We start from the raw sequence: 23,925 nt of genomic DNA, 5'->3' as shown, positions 1-23,925 counted from the left end.
CAACTGTAGGGACAGCTTTGCTGGCAATCGTTTACCTGTTGTAGCTTTTTTACTGTCACAGAAATTCGGTCTGTGGGCTACTGTGCGGTTTTTACAAGCAGTTTGAAAAGTGGACGTAGCTGATGTGACATCACACAGCGGTTTCTGAAGACCAGTTTTGAAATCCTGAGAGATCTGGAACTTTGTAGAGATCTGGAACTTCCCGCTGTCGCCATCTTAGTTGCAAAAAAATGAGGAAAATGGGTCTGACCTGTGCTCATGAGCATGTCATACCACAGATCATCCTCCCAATTTAAAACATATGACCACTGATTACAAAATAAACTTTTTAATTCAATATGACCCCAAAGTGAGTGTCTGAGCCCATAAACTCAGCAGGAACATTTTTGCAGAGGTCGAGACAGAGCTTTTTTCCCAACTGATTTCTACAGAGGGGCTTTTTGCAACCACAGTTAGCGCCATCTGCTGGCCTTACGATAGAATGCAGACTTAAGGCACTTTGGTTTTTACACCATGGGTGTTGGTCCTTGCTAGCCACAAAGAAGAGCAAAACTAATGTACAAGAGCTGAAATGAAAGCGTGTATTAAAAAACAATGCAAAATGCTCACTGGTGCTACAATCCCTGCTTATCCTGCTTTTTTGGGAGAACTGGGCACAAACATGTTTGATTTGGTTGCATACTGCTTTGCATAGGTTCTGCCGTTTACATCAGTATTTGCATAGCCTCCGCCTAGGATTTTGTGCAATGGTGCAGTATGAGGAAAATAATTACTTAGAAATAAGGCACAAAATAACTTGTTTGTTGAGGCTCTGCTGTTTGTGGATTTAGGCAACTAAAAAACTTCACAAGCCAAAAGGCTGATTTTCCAACTCCTAGACAGTATAAAGGTAGAATAAAAGATCAACATCATCACTTTCAATATGAATTGATGTCTGCTACCTGTGATGTTATCTTAATACAGTGTATTTACTAATGTAAGCAACAATATTAGACATAAAAACACACAGAAACATTGGCAATCACTTTTTGGCAGACTGTAATTCTATCAATAATAATAATAATAATAATAATAATAATAATAATAATATGATAATGATGCTGATAATAAATGACATTCCTACCACTACAAAAGAGTTTGGCACAGTTATCTTATATTAACTGGATAAAGTTTTGGACTACAAATGCGTTCTTACTAATAAAGTGAAGGAAGTTTAATTGAGAATCATACACAGATATTATTCTAACTCTGTAAGTTTAAGGAAGACATATTTTTTTTTAACTCATCTTAACTTATGTGATATGTATCCATAGACATTTGTGCACCAGTTCTGGCCATGTCCATGATTCAGTTATTCATAACAGAAACAACAAAAGAAAGAACTACTCCTAAGCAATCTTTTAATTATTTTAGAGAAGAAACATACTGAGACAAATTCATTCTAAACCTTCAGTTATAACTTTTGAAAAAGAAACTACGTATAAAAACTCCCTCGGTTCAGTTTTTTTTAAAGCGACTCCACATAGGAAATTAGCATGACCTCATTCCCTCCTGCTAAACTTAATGGAAAACTGCCATCTACTGGCTAAATATAAAGCGGTTCAAACGTCTTCAAATTGTTTTCCAAGTAGTAAACTGTAGTAATACGTTGAAATATACAAGTATTTCTGTAAAAAACACAACACACGTGTATTAAGGGTGATTAAAGGGAATTTAACGGCTCCCGTTGCTTACCTCCCAATACCAACCACATCTCCCGTCAGCCCTCGGTGCGGAGCGGCGTCTGTGACGCATATTTTCGTCGACTATGAAGTGCACAGCTGAGCTAAACTGACACGATGGACGTTTAACGATAAAATGGGTCATTTTAATCCTGTCCACTGGCCGTGATCGTGCTTAGTGCCACTGAGGCCTTCCGTCTGAAATGTCTCTCATACTTCACGGAGTCGAGTTTGTATTTTACGCCTTATTTAATAGGTTTTCCCGCCGTTAACCAGCTCGTGTTATTGCAGGACAGGTGTCTCGGCTAGTTCAAAATGACTCTTCCAGCTCTGCACAACACCAGCGTGCTTTACAGACGGATACTGTCACAGTTTCCTCAGGACATCAGCTTAGCGTTTGCCTACGGATCTGGCGTTTTTAAACAGCATGGGACCAGCCAAGGTCAAATGGAGGTAAGAGACATAGCTGTTTCTGAGTACTCATGGCGTTAAATCTGCACTGTAAGCATTGTATACAAAATACTTTACACATTTTTAATCCGCAAGTTAACTGTACAACATTGTATTTGTGGCAGGGAGCCATCTACCCTGCTGTATTCCCTATAATATACACACATCAGTGAAAATGTGTATGTTGGGACATGGACTCAATATTTGTCCATGAATGAGGCTGTTTGTGCATAACAGTCCTATCATTATGTAAACATAGATAATTCCTGAGGCATTACACTGCAATACTTCAAACCATCGTACAGTCTTTAAAAAAATGAAGGAATCAAATTGTTTTCAGTGATGTAAACACCATATTGTGTATTACATCACAACTTTTTGCACACGTGTAACTATGGATTGTTCTTATATTTCTGACATGCATGTACAATATGTATATGTTACCACGAAATCACACAATACACTGCGATACCTATGAAGTTGTTCCTTAACAGTTTGAAGTTGTGATGTAGTGAAATGCCTTCGATCCTCTGTTGTCCTCTGATACACGCAGAAAAACATGCTGGACTTTGTGTTTGCGGTGGACGACCCGGTGACATGGCACACCATGAATCTGCTGCAGAATCGCAAACACTACTCCATCCTCAAGCTGCTGGGTCCCACGGTGATCAGCTCCATACAAAATGATCACGGAGCTTCGGTGTACTACAACACGCTGGTGCCTGTGGATGGAAGGGTAAATGACTACATTCTCATAAACCTAAACACATCTGTAGGTCTTTTCTAGTTTTCTCTATGTGTGCACCATCAATGTGCCCTGCTCTAACTACAGACACAAAACTCCTCACATAACCTGTGAATTTGTCACAGCAGTGATGGTGTTTTGTGTTCCTTTGTAGGTTAGTTTATAGGATCACCTCTATACAAAATGCATGTCTGAATCAAAAATCATTCATTTGTTTATGGTGATGCAAGCATGTTCAGATGTGCATTTACTTTAAGAGGTTTTTGTGGGTTTAATTTATTAACTGCATATTTCTTCTCCTGTTCTCAGATAATAAAATATGGGGTAATAAGTACAGACTCTCTGATTGACGACCTGATACACTGGAAGACCATGTATGTAGCTGGGCGCCTGCACAAACCGGTTGGTATCCAGATTGGACTGTTATTGAACCCTGAGACAAACTATGCTGATTATTTTACATTTATTAGAATAATTATTGTAATGTGTAATCTGAAATGGGATGCAAGGGTTTAGAACAATGTTTTTGTTGCATTCACGTTTAGTTCTTCTGATAACGTACTGCATTGGTCTGCACTTGTGTTTAGGTGAGATTGCTGGTCCAGAGTGAGAGCCGAAAGCTCCGCGCTGCCCTGGTCGCCAACCTGAAGAGCGCTGTGACTGCTTCCTTCCTGATGCTCCCAGAGAGCTTCACTGAGGAAGACCTTTTCCTGCAGATAGCTGGTCTTTCTTATGCTGGTAAGCAGATTTATAAAACCCTCTTACCAGCTTAAGAAGATTGCATACTTTCATAGTTACTTTCAAGTTGCAGATTTAGATCAGAATAAGACCATTTCTCTTTCTGATCTTTTTCTCCCATGTGCACACATATACTGCTTACTTGTGTTATTCAGAGTCAACACAGGGATTAATATCCAAGCTGTAGTGCTCCAGCTTTTGTAGTTTAGAAAAACATACTGCTTGTTCAGAAGACTTCAGAATTATTCAACGTCATTTTAATTAAACTTTTTAATTTTCCTGATAATATGCAATGAAATGGCTTGAAGTCAACACATGTTATCCTCATCATGAGGCTTTCAGTGTCTTAAAGCAAAGAGTGTGCGTACAATGACAGTGCTGTGTAACACTCCAGGTTGTTATGGGAGATGATTATGAGTGTGCTAATGACTGTCTTACTACTTCTGGGAATTAGACACATATTTTGAAAATTAAAGCAGATAACAGCAAATATTCTGTATCACACCTGACTTAGGCAAACTGAAGTGTTATTATTATTATTTTTTTGCTCCTCTGAAGGGGATTTTAGGATGGTGATTGGAGAGGATAAGTCCAAGGTGGCCAATATCGTCAAAGACAACATTCAACACTTCAGGATTTTGTATAGCAACATCTTAAGAGATTGCCCTCAAGTGGTCTACAAACCTCACCAAGGAAAACTTGAGGTATGATACTGTAAACAGGCACCAGAAGAATACACACTTTCTTTCAGCATCTCTGATATTTGAGCAACGCAGCTCAGTTTGGACATTGGGTACTTTTACAGAGTGTCAGCTGAATAAACTGAAGTGCTGTACCTCAGAAATTGTCCTTATTAAGCGTTGAAATGTAAACAACAGCTACCAACATATTTCCAGAAATATAACAAGATGGATAAATTCTTTAAAGTGCCTTTCAACCGTTTATAAACAGTGAAATTATCCAGCTGTCGTGCCTGTTTTGTGAAATACACAAATAGATTTTCACACTAAAAGTCTCCCTTATTATTTTACATACAGTAATTAATGGTATAGTGTGGTAACTGTGTGTCTACTCAATAAATGGCAAATTTCTTTGCAGTCAAATCTGTGTACTTTTTAAATGCTGCAACCACTCCCTGTTTTTCCAATGAAACACTGAATACCTGAGAAATGACTCTGAGCGATTACGAGAAGAAGAGCCAAGAAATGTGTATGTCTTTGTATGTGTGATATCTTTTGCAGTCATCTGTTACAAGATGGGGAGTTTTGCAATGTAAACACGAGCCCACTTATAAAGAAAACAAAAAAAGCATGACACATGCCAACATGCGAGGCGCTGCCTTTGCTGCTTTTGTTGGCACGTTTTCAGTGAGGTTACAGTAATATTATGCAACCATTAGCATTAGCAGCTGCCTATGTGTGCACATGTTGATGTGCAGATCAGATCATAAAACCATTACCTATTCATCATTCAGGTCTAAAATTGTAGATTTATAATATAAAGCTTAATAAATACTTTTTAAAAGCCATATTTTGTATTAAAATAGTTGAAGTTAGTGAATTATATTGACCTATATATGTCATGTTGAGCTTCGCAGCTGTAAATAAATATTCTGGAGCAATAGGACCAATTTTGTGAACACAAAATGCCTCCCTCTGATAACGGCAGATCAGAGATGCATTGGCTGTTTTTTTTTTTTCTTTTTAACTTTAAAAAAATTTACCTGATTTACGATGCTGCAGAGATCCCCAATGACTCTGATTTCTGAATAAACTTCTACAGAAGCATACTTTAAAAGATGACAAAAAAGTAAAAATGCACTTTCATTCCTAATAGTTACAATGTAAAGCACCTGTAGAGCTATTCTGCCAGCTATCACTGAAAGCTGATTGTGTTCATCTGGACTGCTCAGTGGGAGAAACGTTTTGTTTCACCCAGGTGACTTCTTCAGTCAGGTTTTCACATCTTTATAAACGGTATATTTTCATAAAGACTGAAACTAGCACCACTAACGAGCAGTGGGCCGTGAGGTCAGTTTAATGATCATTGGCCAACTATATGTATCTCTGTTCATTTATTTTTGTATGTTTTCCTGAAGGTTGACAAAAGCCCAGAAGGCCAATTTACTCAGCTGATGGCGTTACCTCGGACTCTCCAACAAAGGATCACAAAGCTGGTTGATCCTCCAGGGAAGAACCGGGATGTGGAAGAGATCCTGCTCCAGGTGGCTCAGGATCCTGACTGTGGAACAGTTGTGCAACAAGGTAGAGATGAAAGATGACGAAGAAATGGGATCGGTTCTCTTTAGAGGAACATTTGCATAAGCAGAGGCAGTGAGGGAGGAAGAAATGGGTCATGGAAACAGATATTAAGTGTGTTTTAATTACATGTTTGAGCTTGTTTCTATTGCTTCCCAGGTATCTCATCCATTGTGAAATCCTCCAGTATAACACAGAGTATCAAAGGCATTGCTACAGCTGGTAAGAAATCTTATATTATGTATTGTGTCTGTGTGTACGCCACAGCTAGATGAATGGTTTACCTGAAGATAAACAGGGGGAACTGGTCAAACTGGTGCATTCTAAAGACAACCTGCCTAACAAGACCTCCAAAGCTCAGTACCTATCATATATCGTTTGATTATTCTACACACAATCTAGAGTATAAAACAATGATTGGGGTGATATAAGAGAACTATGTTATGCATGTTAATGGGTGGTCCGTGTGCTCCTTTCCGTCCTCCAGGATTGTGGAAGACTGTATCCTACAGCTCCAAAAAACTGATGAAGATGTGGAAGGGCGGGAGGAGGAAGCCGTCGGTCTCTCAGATGTCTTGACCTTGTCAGTTTACCAGGAACTTGTTCGTCTTTGTTACTGTCAGTCTGACAATCTAATGCTGCCCGTCATTTTTTAAACCCCATCTAGAACAATCACACCCTAACCTATGGTTGTATCACTCTGTAGTGTCTACGTATGCGACCTATGACCAGGTGTAAGGCCGTGTGTGAAAAATAAGAACCATCTGTGCTTGAGCCCTCATTAAATTCATATAATTCATGAATAAAGGGTGGCATTTTCTAAGTTGGACTGAGTAATGGCTGACATTTGCCGGTAGTACAGATTAGCCTTTCTGGATGATGGACTACAGTGACTGATAACATATTGAAAGGTCTGAATGGACTACTTTTAAAGGCCATGCAGTAAAAATAGCCCAAAATCAGTGTTAAGAACTTGAAACCTGTACCTCAAGTTTTGTGAAGGAATAAGTTTGGTCGCATGTGTGTCTTCTGAATCAATGTCAGTGTTGTGTTGAGTTTTCTTTGTGAACGGTGCTATCAACAGGTCAGGTGGATGGATCTGTGTGACAAACACCCATATTTGTGTGGATATTTGTGACATAATGCTTTCCTGAGCCCTCTACCATGTCCATAACCATCCCATCTGAGTGCCTAGCACTTCAACTGTAAAACTAAGTCTTGAGCCTCAACCAGGCCTTTGAATGGATAAGAAGAAGTGATTATCGGCCGAAACGTCCTCACTCCACTAGTCTAAAACACAAACTAGTCCTCACGAGGATGGCACACTTATTTCCCTACACATTTCACCAAAGATCTCTAATGTTCAACTCTTTAGTCTGTGTGTCTTTATTCACTGACTTTATTAATTGGTTTAGCTTGTAATGGAAACCTGAACCTTTTAATGGGAGGATGCACTGATTGGTTCCTTACAAACAGGCCTGTAGTGTAATTTAGCTGCAAGAAATTGTTTTAATAAAATTTCTAATATAACATCAATTGAGACTTTTTCTCCTGTGGCATGATTTTATTTAGCCATGTTTAGGAATGTTATTTCTGGCTTCTTGCATCCTATGACCTCGTTTTATTTAAACACTCCTTTTTTTTAAAAAATTGCTGGTCTTTTAAATTGGATTAACTGGCTCTTAGGGCTGTTCGATATAACGATATATATCGGATGACGATATAAAAACATCTATCGTTTCATTTTACACTATCGTTTGTTTCGTGGTGTCGCAAAATAAACTGTTTACGGCAATATTTTTTCATCGTTCTGATGGTCACTGTAGTGGCTATATTAATTTCTTAAAGTTCTCTCTTTCTCTTATATGTAATATAACCACACTACAGACGGACAAGCGCCTGTTTTTATGCGTTGTCGTTAGCAACAGCGACGGTAACACCTTCGCGCGTCCGCTTGTTTATGTTCCACATAAACCTTTCACAATAAAGCTCAAAATCCTGTTGGGACTTTTCAAAATAAACTGAATCACGTGAAAGAGCAGATTATTTACGGATGAGAAGTAAAAAAGAGCCACCAGGTGCTAAAAAATAAACCTTAGACTCAAACGTTAGAACAGGCTTTTTCCCGCAGCACGCCGTGTAATAAATACAAAGAAAACAGCAGCCGTTACAACTTATGTCTAAAAATGTATAGTTTCATGCATCGGTTAAAACACTCGACTCCGGGTAAAGGACGAGCAGCTGGAAACCCTTCACGCAAGTCGAGCTGCCCGAGATTCACAGAATTTACAGAAAATGTTACATTTTTGTGATTTATATCGTTATCTGACGATAGAATTCTTATATCGGGATATGTGATTTTGGTCATATCGCACAGCCCTACTGGCTCTGTGTACCTCCACTTGCGACCACAATCCAGACAAGATTTTTCGGTTAATGGTGATTCTAAATTCTCGGTTTGTGTCGATATGTGAGAGAGTGAGTCCCTGTCTGTTTGTGTTAGCCCCACGATGGACTAGTCCAGGGTATACCCTACCTCTTCCCCTAGGATGATTTAAGGATTAAGAAAAATGTTACTCTTTGTTTCAATTGAATTTGCATTTTTGTATGATAGACAAGCAAGACAGACACCGAACAAGCTCAAAATGAGTACATATTCCAGGATATAGGTATTTCCCCAAAATAACTGTCCATATAGTTTATGTTTAAATACAATATCTTTGAGCTTCAGTCATAATCATGGATATAAAATTAATCACAAAAGCTTTTCCTAACATATTTGCTTTAATTCTTCTTAAAAATCCAAATTACAAAGGGAACTTCTTTAAACTAAAAAGCATAAAGATACAATCATAAAAGAGCAACATCAGTTAGTCATACTGTTGAGTTTTAGTTGCACTTATCATGACTCATACTTCAGTAATCGCCACATATGAATCATCGAGACACTATGTGAACTTTTACTGCATTATTAATGACCTGCGCTTAAACACATTTTGTTTGTTTTTGCAGTTCCACAAATCGACCAACACTGCTGTTAGTGTAGGAAAGTAAGTTGCTAGATTTATACAAGTACTGCAGTTAATCACAATTTTCCTGTGCAGTGTTATATTGCTACATTTTCAGAACCCTGTGAGAGGAAATATTTTTGGCTTGTAGCTTCTTACAAAAATGGTGTCTAAAAAAACCCAAAACTAACCATACTTCCTCTTTTGTTTGTTTTGTTTCTTATCTTTTCTTTTTACATTGAGTTCAGGGTTTTATGGCGATATTCCATAGTTTTGTTCATTTCATTAACTCTCAGATTGTAGGGGCAAAATTTTGGTGTAAACAGCATGAAAGCATGGATCCATCCTGCCCTATATCAAGGGTTCAGGCCAGTGGTGGTTGTGTCATGGTGCTGAGGATATTTTTTAGACACGCTTTAGGCCTCTTATTACCAACCACCCAAGCTCACCAAGACCAAATCATCTCAAATTGGTTTCAGGAACATAACAATGAGTTCTGTGTACTCAAACGGCCCTTTTAGATCTAATCGTGCTCCTCCTGGTCACTCCCAGTGTAAACCCTAACATTTCCAACACTGCCTCCTGTCGTTTGTTAATGCCACCGTCTCCAAAGCGTACATCATAGCACGTCCGAATGCCAACTTGTAAACTTCTTAATAAAGCAGAGATGTCAAACACAAACCAACTTTGAGCTTAAGTAGGTCAAACCAGTGAAATTCCCCTTTCTGACAGGGTAAAGAAGGTTAACTACACATTTTATCCCTGTGATATCGTACTATAAGACAAAGAAAAAACAGGAAGGGTTGCTGTAGCTTACTGCCCAGATTGCCCTGTAATTATAGAACAAAGCATTGTGTTATTTCATAGAATATGCCCCTTTTATGTGCACCCATTGTAAAAAAACAAACAACAACAAAGAACCCCTGAAAGTGCACAGTGAAAAAACAGAAACCTTTTCATCAATTCATTGTTTATCTATTACTTATATACTTTGGTGTAGTATGACCATGGGGAGGGTCTTTATCAGCAGACAAAAGCTACTAAAGTACATGGAACATTTAAAAATATATCCCTTCCTTCATATTTTCCAAAGCCATCCAGTGTACTCATGTACTCTTTGGTATTTTTTATAATGTGCTCTATGAATTAATTGAACAGTACATAGAATTTGTTCCCTCTCGACCCGGTAATATTAAAAAAAGGTGTCAGAAACACAGTTTTGACAGTTAAAATATCCCGTCTCATGTCAGTACGTCTAAATACTTGCCACACCCCATTCTCACTGGTTAACACTCGCACTGTGCGCGGGTGTAAACGTGCCCTTGAGTCACCTATTAACCGTTTCACAATCTCCGAGTCTCAGAGTAAGACCTAATAATGCTGCACGCAGTGACAGCAGGGGCTACAAACCTCCAGAGGATGTGATGCAATGCGTCATTATCATAATATATGCTGATATCACTGCTCCCGTCCTTCGCCAATCAGCGCGCTTCACTTTCACCACCTGCTAGGAACTGAATTCCATCATTCCAGGCATTCCTACTCTCTCCCTCCCTTCCCTGCCTCCTCCTCCTCCTCCTCTTCGTTTACAAGCAAGTTTGTCCCGACAGCTCTGCTACTATTGTCTGGCCTCGTACGGGACCGCTCAGTCGCGGCTTCAGTTTTTTTATTTTTTATTTTTCTGGCACTCTCTTTGGGACCATATGTTTTATTTCGGTTAATTTTTGTGTGGACGCTATCATTCTGGAAGATACCAAAGTGGCGCTTGAAGGAGGTATGTGCTGCCAAACATGAAGTTGTGTGTCACTGACATTGTTTCGTTTTTGTTTTTTCCCCCAGTAGTATGAGAGTGCAGTGTTTATCTAAGCTGCGAAGGACAAATACTGGACCCTTTTTTCCCTGTAATATTAAGCTTGTAAATGAAGCCTGTGTATTGGAGCGGTTAAAAATAGGGCTGAAATATTATCCGGCGCCTTCTTACACATTTCATTCACGATATGAAGCAGTGCTGGCGGGTTCCCAAACTTTATAATGCTTTCGGCCACACGCTTTTCCTTTAGAGATTTCACTTGTTTGCAGTGAGTGTGGAGGAAATGAGTGAAAGCTTATCAATATCAAGAGGCTATGCATTTCCCCTCCAGTGCCAGGCAGAGTTCAGTGCAGATCCTTTTGCTCTAATCCTTCCTGGATAGGGTTCATCTTAAGGGACCGCTGTTAAGGAAGCACTGAGTCAGACCGATATAAATACTCTCACCGGTGGGAATAAAAGTGGACGCACTTGCTACCATTATATTCGGCTTTTTTTTTTTTTTTTAATCTTTTTCAGCGCAGACCTGTCCCATCAAATGCTTGTCGAGTTTCCTTTACGCTCACCACCGTGTAGTAACGAGGTATCCCCGCGTAACCCTGCTGCGTTTGCGGTTTGATTTGAAGTCGTAGTACGGGCTACTTTTCAGTAGTAACGATGCTCGATACTCTGTTTTCCTTGAGTAACAAGGTATCCTAGGAATGCAGAAAGAGGGAAGAGAAATGCGCTGGAGCATTTTTTTAATCCACAAATACCTTTCATAGCTCAGCTAGTCAACACTGTACGAGAGAAATAAAAAATAATCCTAAAAAAACAAACTAAGAAAACAAAACTCTGTGTCTGAATAAGAATATGAAAACTCTAAAGTGAATAAAAAAGCTCTAAGTGGTAATAATGAAGTGTAATTACATCAGGAATGACAGATGGCTGGTTTATACATACTACTGCTGACGATAAATGACAGTGTAGGAAGCATAATTATTTTATAGAACGACTACTGGACAAGACAGCAAAAAGTGATATATATTGTAGGCCATGCTTTCTTCATGTTGATGACTGAGGCTTGCAGACCACACAAGTGTTTGAAGGTACTTTCACAATCCATCTGGATTAAGGGTTTGCTGTCAGTGCAGCAAACTCTTAATCCCAAACTTGGCCCAAAAGTGAAAGGCTTATTGACAATCAGCTGGATCGCAACAAAGACTCTCTTAAGGACCAGTCACACATGTGATCTCAAGTCTGATCAGTACAATGAAATAACATTCATATAATTTTGAATTTCAGTGAAAGCACCTGGCTTTTTTAATGATTATGACCTGGTATTACAGGGCCGATTTAAGTTCATGGGCCACATACAGGCCGGTTTGATCTCATGCGAGTTGGACCAGTAAATCCATTGTATCATAATGTTTTTGATAATAGTAATTACATTTAGTAATTACATGTGCATCACAATTTAGAGTGAACCTTCACATATAGAGTGTCATGGAGCTTAAAAACCCAGAAAAACAGATTAGTATTTAATAATTTAAAGAACTCTTGGAGCTCTGGAAGTCTTTCCATACATTTTCTCTGCTGTATAGCAATGCTGCCATCACGACACCAGGAGAAGCAGTGTGTTTTCCCAAAAAATTTAATTATTTTGCAGCTAATTTTATTGTTGTTATATATTTTTTTTCCTAAATCAATCCAGTTTGCCAAACTGAACCCTTTGGCAGCATGTTCTGGCCCACGAGTCATATATTTGACACCCATATGTTGATATAATTTTCACAGTCTAATGACATAAAAGATAGAAGTATCAACAAAATAAAAGCTTGTAAAGTTAAAAACAGAGTCCACTTATAACCACGAAATAGACATAAACTAAACAAAGATATTTTAGCCATTTAAAGAGTGTTTGATTTGTTTAATGTTAATCACATGATTAATTGCACGCTTTACTTTGCTCCAAAAGTAAAGTAGCCTTTTAAGAGAGTTTGTAAACCTTTCCCTTCAGGGTTATGGTTATCTTTGAGGAGTTGCACATGTGCACTTGGTAGACCTTCAGCATTCATGCACCAAAGACACTCGTAGTCTAAGCACGCTCACTGGGAATATATCATTTATTGCAAAAGGGAAAGGTCCAGTGTATGCGGCTAAGATTCTCAACACACCTACCTCACCTATAAATAATAAATAAAAAAATAAACATATTAATATTGACAACAGTATATATTTGACAGCAATGGTAAGAAATGTGCATTTTTATTTCTGTTTTGAGTAAAGGCTGGTTTGTTTCATTAGCAAGTGCTGAAAGGACGCAACTATTAAACACTGGCTTGTAATGTTTGACTACAATGTCTTTGTTATTATATTTTATATTTATACCTAAATCAGGTGAGACTATTCTAGTATAAAGGCAAAGTCTTAGACAGGTGATTGTGCTAAAGGAACACTAAGCACAATCACCTTAGTGATGAGTAGAGAAGCAACATTTTGTAATATAATGAGGAAGAAACGAGAGAATCTTTTATATTTATATTCTGCATCAGTTAAAGCAGTCAGATTTCTTATTTTTACTTTTGTGCACCATGAGACTTTGAAACAGTTTTGGAGCTTTTAAGGAAATTAAATATTAACTCCTTTTTTTGTTTGCTTAAACTGACAAATAGTGATCCCTAAAGAGTTTTGACACTTTGCCCTCCTGTCTGCCCTGCAGGCATCCAAGCATGGAGACGCCACTGGATGTTCTGTCGAGAGCAGCATCGTTTGTTCACGCGAATGAGGAAGAGAGTAAGTTTTATCAAGCTTCCATTTCTGCTTGTATTTATGAGCCTGCAGAAATCGAGTTCAGATGCATGCCGCTTTTTTGCTTCCTCTCCCTCTCTATTGACTGTTGTACCGTTGAAAGGTGCAGGCAAATGATTTGTATCATTACAGTCATGCTACATATAGAAAGTGCAACTGTATTTACAGTCTAAACCCCCGGGCCACGTTTTCTTTCATAAGACAATAGGTGTCTTTGTGTTGTACAATTGTGCTTTCTGATTTGCAGGCAAATTAGACCAACGGCCTTCAACTGTCATCACTACTTCTTTTTAACCAGCAGCTCGCTGTTAACCTGCTTTTACTGAAATCAGGGTGGGGTTTTATCTTTCCTGCTGCTGACTCTGTGTCTGTGTCACTCTCATTGATTTCTGTCCATCTTCTTCGCCAGTCATTCACTTCATCGCTGTCTTAATTTCTCTTACTTTTTTTGTTCTTCTCTTCTGTCTTTTCCTTTCTCTTTCCCTAATCATGTCTGAGTGCTTCTGGCAGTGCAGAAAAAAATTCCTTCCGAGATTAACGAGAAATGGCCGGTCCTTCTCAGCAGGCCTCCCTGCAGCCAGCAGGCTCCAGAGCTGAGCGAAAACTACAAGGACACTTAACATTCAGTGGATACCACTGATAATTGACATGCACTGTTTAGAGGAGGCAGCTCAGCTTGTTATTTTTGATATTTTGCACAGAAACACAGTATGTTTGTTTATTTGACTTTTAATAATTGGTCTTTGGTAGAGTGGCATTGGAAATGTTTGTACTTTTGTTGAGAGAAAAATCTAGAAGCTCTGACTTGTGAATTTTTTGTGATTTATTTCCATAAATACCATGATTTGAATTCTTAAAAGAAACAAGACATGCGGTGAATTCCACTGAGACAAGTGTTTCTTAGTATCATTATTTTATAGAGATTCAGTCTTCCTGTTGTGTCTATTTCACTTTGATAAAACCTGCTAGAAGGTTATTTGAAGATCCCCATTTTGGAGCTGATTAAGTTGACGCACATATAAGCAAGTCATTATACAGTAAGATAATCAGAACTGCTGTGTCACCAGCGTGTTCTCGTAATGTTCTGACTCAAATTAAGTGGAATATCTGCTTCCTTGTACTTCTCAGTAAAAGGCCTTGGGATCTCCCCACCCCTCCTCCTCTGCTCCCTCGCTCCCCTGCAGTGTTTTTGTTTTTTTCTCCTGCGCTGATGCCACTTTTTGTTGTCAGCTGTGTATGGCCTCTTTGTCCAAAGACAATGCACGCAACCTGTTTCCACAATAGTGCGGAGAAAACCGCTTGAATCGGAGAGCCAGCTGAGCTAACTGCTACACTAGTCAGCTAACGAGCTAGTCTGCCAAAACTAGCTTCAAGTTAGTTGAACAACCAGGCCAACAGGCAGTTAAGTCAACAACCTCTGTGGGCTCATTTGCATTTATGACGAGCCTTTGCAGAGACCGCGCAGCACTTGACACCAGAGCCTTGTCACAGATCAGGGAGAGGCTCAGGCCTGCCTTTTCAACAACTGATTTAATTCACGTCGAATGAGTGGGGCTCACTTAGGTCAGTGCTTTGGATCAGATCAGCTGTTCCAACCATACCCCTGCATACCCCTGCAGATAAGCCATCACTGTTTGAAATATTTCAGGGAACTATAGAAATGCCGTCTTGAAGGACATAAAATTACTGAACATGAATAATGTATTGACATTACTGCAGTAATGTTTAGAAATAGAATTGCTGGCTCAGGCCCAAATATTAAGGCTAATTGAATATGAAAGCTTATACAAGCTTAAAAAGAAACTCTACTTCCATTAGTTCTAACAACATGAGGCAACTCTTCAAGGAGAACCCATAGATTGAGGTGATCCAGTCACTGTGATGTTGCTTAGTTTTGTGAAGACTTGATGTGCTTCTCTCATATGCTTATTACCTGTCAGTCGCACTGTAAAGCATTCCTTTCTTTATCCTCCTTTTTGACTCTGATATACAAAGGCACTTCTGTATTGGTTTCACTTTTCAGACCAGGAAGTTTTTGTCGTTTATGCAATTCAAACATTTTGTTTTCCTTTTTTTGTACTTGTGATGGGCTGATAGCAGTAACGGCTTTGTTCACAAGAATCTGCCGACAGTTAGAAAAGTATAGAAATATCATAACCTTGGATCTACGTTTGTATGTCGCCTTGCAGGTTTATGAGTACAGTTAAAAGAAAAACTGTTTTTTCGTAGAATGTGATCTGAGTCAAAGACAGTGCTCTTAAACTAATGCAACACAACAACTTTCCCGATTACAGTACACTTATCATTAAACAAAACCAAATAAACATTTAAATGTTGCTGTTAGCTGCTAGTCAGACCTGAAAGTCAGACTTCTGGGCTTCTCACAGAACTGGTTTAATTCTGCCGTATCGTTTGTGCCAAGCATTGAAGGCTCTCTCAAGGTGAGAGATGCACTGCATCTCTGCAGGATTAATGTCCAAGGCTCTGGCTTGGTGCTTAGAACTTCTGCTGAGCTCCAGCTGCACAGCCACCCTGACATCCTGTAAGATACCTGGATCAATTTTGCAGTTCACTTTCTCTTTCACTTTCACTTACTTCATCTATAAGGTGATGTTTGCATGCTGGGATGAAGTGGCTCTTTGCACCATATTTTTTGTATGTTTCTCTAAGCAATTCATCTGCATCTGAAAAAACTTCGATGAGAAACTACAACTTTAACCACTATAGGGAAAAAGCCTGCTAAAAAAATTATATAAATGTATATAAATATACTCCAACCTACCCAAAATATGAAACAGCACAATGCTTGCATATACATGCCTACAGTACACACACTCTTCAGCAGTACCGGTCTTTGTCAGGGAGCCACCTTCCGGTTTGAGGACAAACTGTCTGCATGCAACACTAATGACAGGTTTTATGCTCCTGAAGCCGAATATATGGTAATTACACACATACTAAAAAAACAGTGAAGTAAACTGTGCCTTGTATTTAATGGTGAATGTGGGTAAATGCTTAATACTTGTCATCAACCTCCATAGCAATTTTGGTGTCTACTTGGAAGATCTCACGGTGTGCTCCACCCTTCCTGGAAGCAGACCTGTATTTGAAAATCAGTCTAGAATGCATTGCAAGCCCAGCTTCAAGGACAGATTAATTATTTTTGTTTGTAGCTTCGCGTTTTCTGCGTCTTATAAAATATGCATGCACATTTCCTGAATAATAAGTTACATAATATGCTTCATAAATTCGGTGAGCGCTCTCAGTGAGCAGGCCCAGATTGCGTGTTGGATCGTGGACGTCAGACTGAAGCCAGTCATTCCAAAGAGAGCCAGCTATTTAGGGCTCTATTGAAAAGATGGAATACGGACCTTTTGTTTTTGACAGGAACCACAACAAAGGAGGAGTTGGTGCCAAGAGAAGGTGGTTGTGGTCTCGTATGGTGCACTCAAATCCTACTTGTTTGTTTATAAAATAAACGTACACGCACGCACGTACACACACACACACACACACACACACACACACACACTTTCAGAATACACCCTTTATTGTTATAGTTTCCATGGTTTGTTGAAGCACTCATTCTTTTTCCAACTATTTCAACTGTCTTCCTCACTTATACTAAATTCTGACTGATTTTGATGAGTGCCATACAGTAGTTGCTTTCTCATATAACAGTAACAAAAGTTGGATGGATGGAGAGACAGACGGATTGACAAACATTGTGTTTTCTGGTTCTGCCAGTTTTTATTTTATTTTCCAATCTGTATACAGAAAAAAAGTCACTTCATCACTTTGCATTTAGTGCTTATTAGCAAAACTTAAATAAATTGTTCACAATAATCTCACTGTGACACGAGCTCTCATTTTCAAGAGCGTCTTGTTTTAAATATCCATAAAAATCTACAACTTGTTTAAACATAGTATAGTTATTACAATTCTGGATAATAATAACTGGAAAATTACAAGTAAAAATAAAATAAAAGACTGTAGCAATAAAACATTAAGAGCAGGAACAGCCATCCAATAATGCTTTCTCCATCATCCTCAGAATCTGTTTAAAACCCTTCAGTCCAGTTAAGCTGCACAGATTCAGATCCTGTTGTAATTTGTTCCACGTATAAGAAGCATTATAAGAAAATGCTTTTTTCCCCAAGTTCTGTGCATACGTTGCTGTAATAAACATTAAACAAATGTTAGCATACTCACATTTTCATTTACGACAGTGAACTCTACAAACATTTTCTTATAAATACTAGCAAAGTAGCATTATCATTGTTAGCAGGTAAGCGAATTGGTATTAGCTGGTGTTAGCATTAGCTAGAAATGCTAATGTAGGAACAGTGGTATTCGGTAATTATTAGTCTTATTTAAATATAAAGATAATATACCATTAAAAAAAATCCAGAGCAGATTTATAAAAGGAGAATGAGGGGATTAACAACACCCGAAGGCTAAATTTATATTTTGTTGTTTTTATTTCAGTTCTTAAGCTCATTAAATGTTCATCAAATGGATTTCATGAAACTGGCTTTGACACTGTGCTTGCAAACGACAGTAAACCTCCTCAGTTTAGTCACACAGCTGAGGTTTATTGAGGTGTACCGCAACGGTAGAGGCAAGTTTGGTTAATCTGAGCTGGCACTTTTCTAAACTCTTAAAGGGTGGTGTAGAAGTTCTTCGAGCAAATGTATTGTCCGGACTAGTCGTAGCATGTCGATGATGATTTGTATGTACTTGGATCAACACTGAAAGGGAAATCGGAGACCTTGCATCACTGCTCTTTGTCTAAACCCATCCGGAGGGATTCTACGTGGGAGGTAATTTGATTGAGAATTCGTGCCCGTGGGTGGGATGGGTTTGGTTTTGTTTAGGGCTTCCTTAGGAAAGAGTTGGTTTGCCCTCAAACCTGTTTTGGTTTCTGACTTTTCTTCAGTTCAGCCCGTGTAACATGACACAGGTTTTAAGTGAACATGAAATGTAGATAATGAGTAGCACAGCTCCTTCTGTGTAGTGCATCAGGCTTGGTGGGGCATTTTGAAGTAAATGGCTTAGCTCTTGATAAACACGATCTTGTATGTATGGGTAACCCAGTGGCTCACAAGAAAAACAAGTGGGTCTTTGATTCAACATTGGCAGCCAATAATAACATTTTGCATGATTCACAAAAGGACTGCATACATGCAAAATAGACATTTGTTTAACTGATACCTTTCTGAGTTTCTGATTGTTTGGCAAACTCACACAGAGTAGAGAAATCCAGCAAGTCAGTGCTCTTGAAATGGTCTCATGTACCTCATATAAAGTTGAGACTTGTCATCAAACTAAACATAAGTATTTAACTTTAAGGCAGAAGGTGACATTTTATTAACTTTTAAACAAAGCCTGCCTGCGAAGCTAAGCTAACTGCCCTCTACTTGTAGAATAAAATTATAATTTTTAAACAGACATTAATACTCAAAAGAAATGAAGGAACTTCTGGCCTCTGTAAAAATGCTAAGTGTTGACACTTTGCACACTCTTTTTTTTTTTTTTATCCATCCATAACATTAGACTACGATACATTATATATAGCAGCTGGACCTATGACCATTAATAGCCCCATGGCACATCTCTATTATAATACATATAGATTCAGTCCATGTTTTTCACTGACAAACTCTGTCTTGTTTTTTTAGACAGTGGTTAAATTTACAGTAAAAGCTACCAGCAAGAATCAGCCACAAGCAAAACAATGGAAGACAATGTGGAACATAATGGCAGACAGTGCAGTTATTTTTCATAATACCTTTTATGTGTGTCCTGTATTGTGTCTACTTCAGTTGTTTTATTGGTCAGCTTTACTATCAGTCCTGTAGCCGGTATCTCTTAAGTTTCCTTATTTTACAGACTACGTATTACAAGAACTGTTAGGCCTGTCTGGGTTATCGCCCCTATCAGTTGTTCTATAGTTCAAAGAGTCTGCAGTAGAAAAATTATCAGAAAGGTCTTTATCAGAGCTGTAATGACCACGGGGATTTAAGGCAAGGTGATGTAAAAGTTTCTCTCATCCCATTTTATCTCATATTTTATTGGTACACTTTTTCCATAGTTCTTTCACATCTGTTTGTTATGGTCTTCTTTTTACCATAACAAAAGACATTTATGGTATGTAAAATATTACCAGACCAAAGGCTTTGCAGTGTGTTTGGCTGTTTCTGGGTAGGATGAGTCAAATGATAAAGAGTGACTGGAATTGCACTGGGATTATTTTTTATCATCCTCCAGTTTGATAGAGTTAACTGTTACTATAAGCCTGTTATACTATGATAAAAGCAGAGGGAAGCATTATTTGATTCTGATGGCCAATAATAACAAGGCATAAAGTAATAATGGACTCTCAGGCATTATGAATGTTACTGTTCCAGTAGTAATATTACTACTACTTCTCAGACACATGATGTGTAGCTCTCCATGTTAAGTCCATATTCACTGTCTAACTTAATTATTATTTTATTTTATTTATTTATTTATTTTTGCCTGCAGCAATCAGGATTATTGTCTGAAGGCCAATAAAAATGCCCAACAGATTTTATTTTCCCAAGTGAATCATTACGGCTTTGACAGGCTGGTCCACTTGACTGATCCTTATTATTTATTTATTTATATTTTTACTTTTAAGTTATTACAATCTGAACACACAATACTGGGGGACAAGAGAAGTTAAAGAAAAGGAGAGGAAAAGAAAAACAGAGGGGGGAGAGGGACAGAGAGAAAAGACTGAATATCCGATGGATCACCTGCTGGAAAAAAAAGAAAACAAGCAAAAGAGAACAACACACCAAGGAAACCACAGCAACAACCAAGATAAGTCTCAGTAACATTCAGTAATAAATATTGAATGTTACTGAGCTGCAGACAAGACTGACAACGCATGATATGCTTAGAGGCAGCAGCCGAGGAAGATGGTGTGTGTCTGTGCACACCTGTGTGCGTGAGCACACTTGTATTCAAAGGTTTTTCCATGTAACCATCTAATAGTAGGTGTGGGGAGCCATAGCCCTGCCCCCCAGGATATGAAGCAGGCATGGAGGAGATCCAGGCCCCAGACATCTAGAGGCTACCCAGAGCACAAGAGCCCAAGGAGGACCACCGGAGGGGCAGCTGCATCACTCTCCTACAGAAGAGCTGAGGAGAGCCCCAGGGGGGGGGGGTTACCCAGCAGTAATGGCGCAGAAGCCACAGGGGGCTGCAGTGACATGCCCGCAGGCTCTGCCGGCAGCCTGCTATGCCAGAGCGGACCAAGCCCCTGGGCCCAGAGAGCCGAGATCTGAGGGCCCCACCAAGCAGCCGCTGGGAGTGAGCCAGTACACACTCGAGCGCCCAGCTCTGGACACTGAGAACCGCCAATGCACTGACGGGTGAGGGCATCTGCGACTGGCATCATGGTGGTGGGGGGAGACAGGCCCTCACACTCAGGGTGGCCTGAGATGTTCCCAGAGAGGTGGAGTCTAAGACCCAACATGACACATAAACATAGACCATGTAGTATGCTAGTAAAAAATTAGCTGAAGTAATGAAAGTAAATAGTAAAACAAACACCAAAACATAACCAGCTAGCAACAATTCCCAAGTGGCATGTTGCAGGATGAAGGAATATGCTCAATGTGGATGTAGGTGATTACTATTACGGAAGTCCATGTCTAGCCATGAGATAATTAATCTGTGGATATGGCATATGTGTTCTGCTAATACATCCTGCAAACGTCTTTTTGCACTACCAGTGTAAAAAACGTTGCACTAGTGCCACTATAGCCCAATAAAATAGTTAATATTAAACTCCTTTCTAGTGTGAAATCTTAGTCTCTTAGTCTATAATACACCTGAGCAATGATTGCAGTGGTTGCTCTTATTGGATTCTCTAGGTTTTGAGCCCAAAGTCAGTGTACTGTGTTTTGATACTGGTTCTACTATCTTTACAGTATAGCAAGGGGAGAAAAAACATCTTATGATCTTTATAGAAAACAAAGGGACTTTACATACATCTGTATTTCAAAAAAGACAACAGACAGAAAGAGTACCAGAGAGTGCCCTGGAGTTCTTTGATGATTGACCTTCCTCAGAATCATACATTCGTACAATTTGAATGACCCCGAGGGTTTGTTCCCCTCCTGTTCCTGTGTACAGAATACTGCCATGGCTGATTTTCCCCAATGCAGCGTAACGAGCAGTAAATGAAAGATGACTTCATCTTTCTTTGCCTCTACACTCTACACTTCCTTTGACAGTTGTATTTACATAGGGGTTGACCAATGCACACTTACTCAGGTATTGCATCACCACCGGTTCAGCAGACGGCTATTAAAGCGACAAGTTCTACAGGCTGTCATTGTTGCAGGGTCAAAAGTCAAGTGTCACAAGATCATGGTTCCAAGCCTTTTTTTTCCTGTTACACACAGTTTTCCCTGTAACACACATATACAAAACCTCAGATTGTTTTGTATATGTGTGTTAAAAAATGTCATTTGAGTTTCTTACGTTGACCAATTGCTTGTTTTATAGTTTCTATACAGATATTACTTGTCTCTCAAATTTGATATGACATTACACTGCAATGTGGTATTTTCACAGCAGACTCCTTTAGGCATGGAAATCAGGCTTTTTGCACAATAATATTTTACGACATCAGCAGCATCAAGTATGAAATATGTATTGAGAAAATAGTACAAAGAATTATCATCTTTATTGATTAATTTAAATGATTAGAAAGTTAAGTAACTGCAGAAACACGCAGATCATCCAGCACACTCCTTACTTTTGGGTATCCACCAGGTTTCATGTAAGGCTCCTCTCTTCTTTCTTTACATGAAAGTTTTCTATAATGAGTGAAATAGTCAAATATTCAAGTCACGTTCAGAGAACTCAGCTGACAAGAGGCGGTGGTTGAATTTGGGTCCTAACATTGACATTTAAAATGTAAAAGAAACCATGTCCTAGATTTGCTTTCAGTAAATGTCACACTTGCTGGTCTTATAGCAGCTCTGTGTCTCAGTGAGGGAACCTTCTCTCAGAGCTGTGCTGACCACACATATTTGACATTCCTCTCTTTTTGATAGCGCTCGCTATAGCTACGGAGAATTAAATAAAATAGGATTGCATTGCCTTTCACAAAAAAAGGTTGACTTTTCTAGTGCAGGAAAAGCATTTTGATGAGTCGTTGTTATTTTTCATTTTTGTTTTGTTACAAAGGCAGTTCATTTGACCTGTCCAAGCATACAAAAAGAAATGCGCACACATCTTATGCAAGGCAGCAGTTTTAAAGAATGCATTGCATTTATTTATTTATTGCATTCTTTTGTGTTCACCTAGATGAATCATTGTCTAGGTTAGATTTCTATATTTTCTGTACATTTTAACTTTCAAATGGGATTTTCAGGGTTACTCTAAGAATATCAACTAATATATTGTGTTAATTGCCACTGCATCCAGCATAGCAAAGCAGGATACAAAACAAAGATTGAGAAAATGAGTGGCAGTGGCACGGACATTCCCCCGGGGTCGGTTTGCTACAAGCTAATTGTTAGCATGGCAAGAATGTTGTCATAGGTTCGAATGGCTGATGGGCAGAGTGATCCTTTTCCATTACTAGAAATAGAATCTGTTTGGTGTGATATATTTGAAGTGCTTAACCATTCTTTAATTAGCAACAAAAGAGACACTGACCACCCTCAACTTTTCTGTGTCAAAGTTGGATGCCATATTTAGAAAATTTTCTCTCTTTTTTTTGGTGGTTATCAGCATTTTTTTGAGAGATTTGAATCTCAACCTGCTGTGTATAAGATTGGAGATGTGTTTCTGACAGTTGCATAATATTAGTATCCAGCCTCGCATTGCCTGAAGCCAGCGTAGCCAGTGCCAGCCAGTTTCTGTCAAGACTGTTTTCTTTATGTCGTAAACAAATATTGGCAGGCACGCTGCAGGGGGAGGAGTAGACGAGAGCACTTAGAGACAGAGGGAGAAAAAAGATCCGGCAGATAGAAGATGTTCAAATCAACTTTAGCACTGACAGACAAAAACTCTAAAGATGAGCAAGAGATCACGTGGAGAGAAGAAGAGTGAGGAAGCCTGCTCAAACTGCAAAAAGCCAAACAGGACAGATGGACTATACTGAAGAGAAGGTCACAGATGACTAGGATGTCTCAGCTGTGAGAGAACACTTTGCACAGGACATAGCAGGCTTATGTTGATTTTAAAGATCATATAACACTACTAAGAAACCACCATCATTGTTGATAATAGTTACACTGACTCAAGTACTGCAGAACACGCATTTGTAACAATATTAAGATAAAATTAAGGGAAAGTTATAAACCACAGTAAAATAATTTAGAAAAAGAAATGGAAACCAGACAGAATTAAAGCAATT

General features: G+C 38.9%; 2 protein-coding genes across 3 annotated transcripts in view; both read left to right on the top strand.

Moving 5' to 3' along the window:
- Nucleotides 1-1,727: 1,727 nt before the first annotated feature.
- On the top strand, nucleotides 1,728-7,448 carry tamm41 (TAM41 mitochondrial translocator assembly and maintenance homolog). Of its 2 annotated transcripts, XM_084928677.1 has the most exons (8): nucleotides 1,729-2,174; nucleotides 2,725-2,907; nucleotides 3,226-3,318; nucleotides 3,504-3,654; nucleotides 4,213-4,358; nucleotides 5,753-5,918; nucleotides 6,072-6,134; nucleotides 6,400-7,448. In XM_084928677.1, exons 1-8 carry the CDS (start codon nucleotides 2,037-2,039, stop codon nucleotides 6,489-6,491), a joined length of 1,032 nt encoding a protein of 343 aa, XP_084784803.1. In that variant the 5' UTR covers nucleotides 1,729-2,036; the 3' UTR covers nucleotides 6,492-7,448. The 2 variants fall into 2 exon arrangements, with proteins under 2 accessions (XP_084784804.1, XP_084784803.1); XM_084928678.1 differs by lacking the exon at nucleotides 6,072-6,134 and having other exon boundaries at nucleotides 1,728-2,174; nucleotides 6,180-6,456.
- Nucleotides 7,449-10,435: 2,987 nt separating this feature from the next.
- Nucleotides 10,436-23,925, top strand: part of vgll4b (vestigial-like family member 4b) — a 41,858-nt gene continuing 28,368 nt past the window's right edge. Inside the window, exons 1-2 of the mRNA XM_084928681.1 lie at nucleotides 10,436-10,694; nucleotides 13,429-13,502. Coding sequence (XP_084784807.1) covers nucleotides 13,439-13,502 — 64 coding nt within the window. The 5' untranslated portion in view covers nucleotides 10,436-10,694; nucleotides 13,429-13,438. The remainder of the gene's footprint in view (nucleotides 10,695-13,428; nucleotides 13,503-23,925) is intronic.

This window comes from Perissodus microlepis, chromosome 5 (assembly GCF_051167445.1).
Source record: "Perissodus microlepis isolate ML-2025 ecotype Zambia chromosome 5, ASM5116744v1, whole genome shotgun sequence".
Lineage (NCBI taxonomy): Eukaryota > Metazoa > Chordata > Actinopteri > Cichliformes > Cichlidae > Perissodus > Perissodus microlepis.
The sequence above is the reverse complement of the archived record's forward strand: the minus strand, read 5'-3'. Positions and strand labels throughout refer to the sequence as shown.

Bases quoted from the DNA above. Each gene is read 5' to 3' on its own strand.
- tamm41 (XM_084928677.1), top strand. From the start codon at position 2,037: ATGACTCTTCCAGCTCTGCACAACACCAGCGTGCTTTACAGACGGATA. The intron at 2,175-2,724 runs GTAAGAGACATA...TGATACACGCAG, and splicing joins CCAGCCAAGGTCAAATGGAG to AAAAACATGCTGGACTTTGT. The intron at 5,919-6,071 runs GTAGAGATGAAA...ATTGCTTCCCAG, and splicing joins TGGAACAGTTGTGCAACAAG to GTATCTCATCCATTGTGAAA.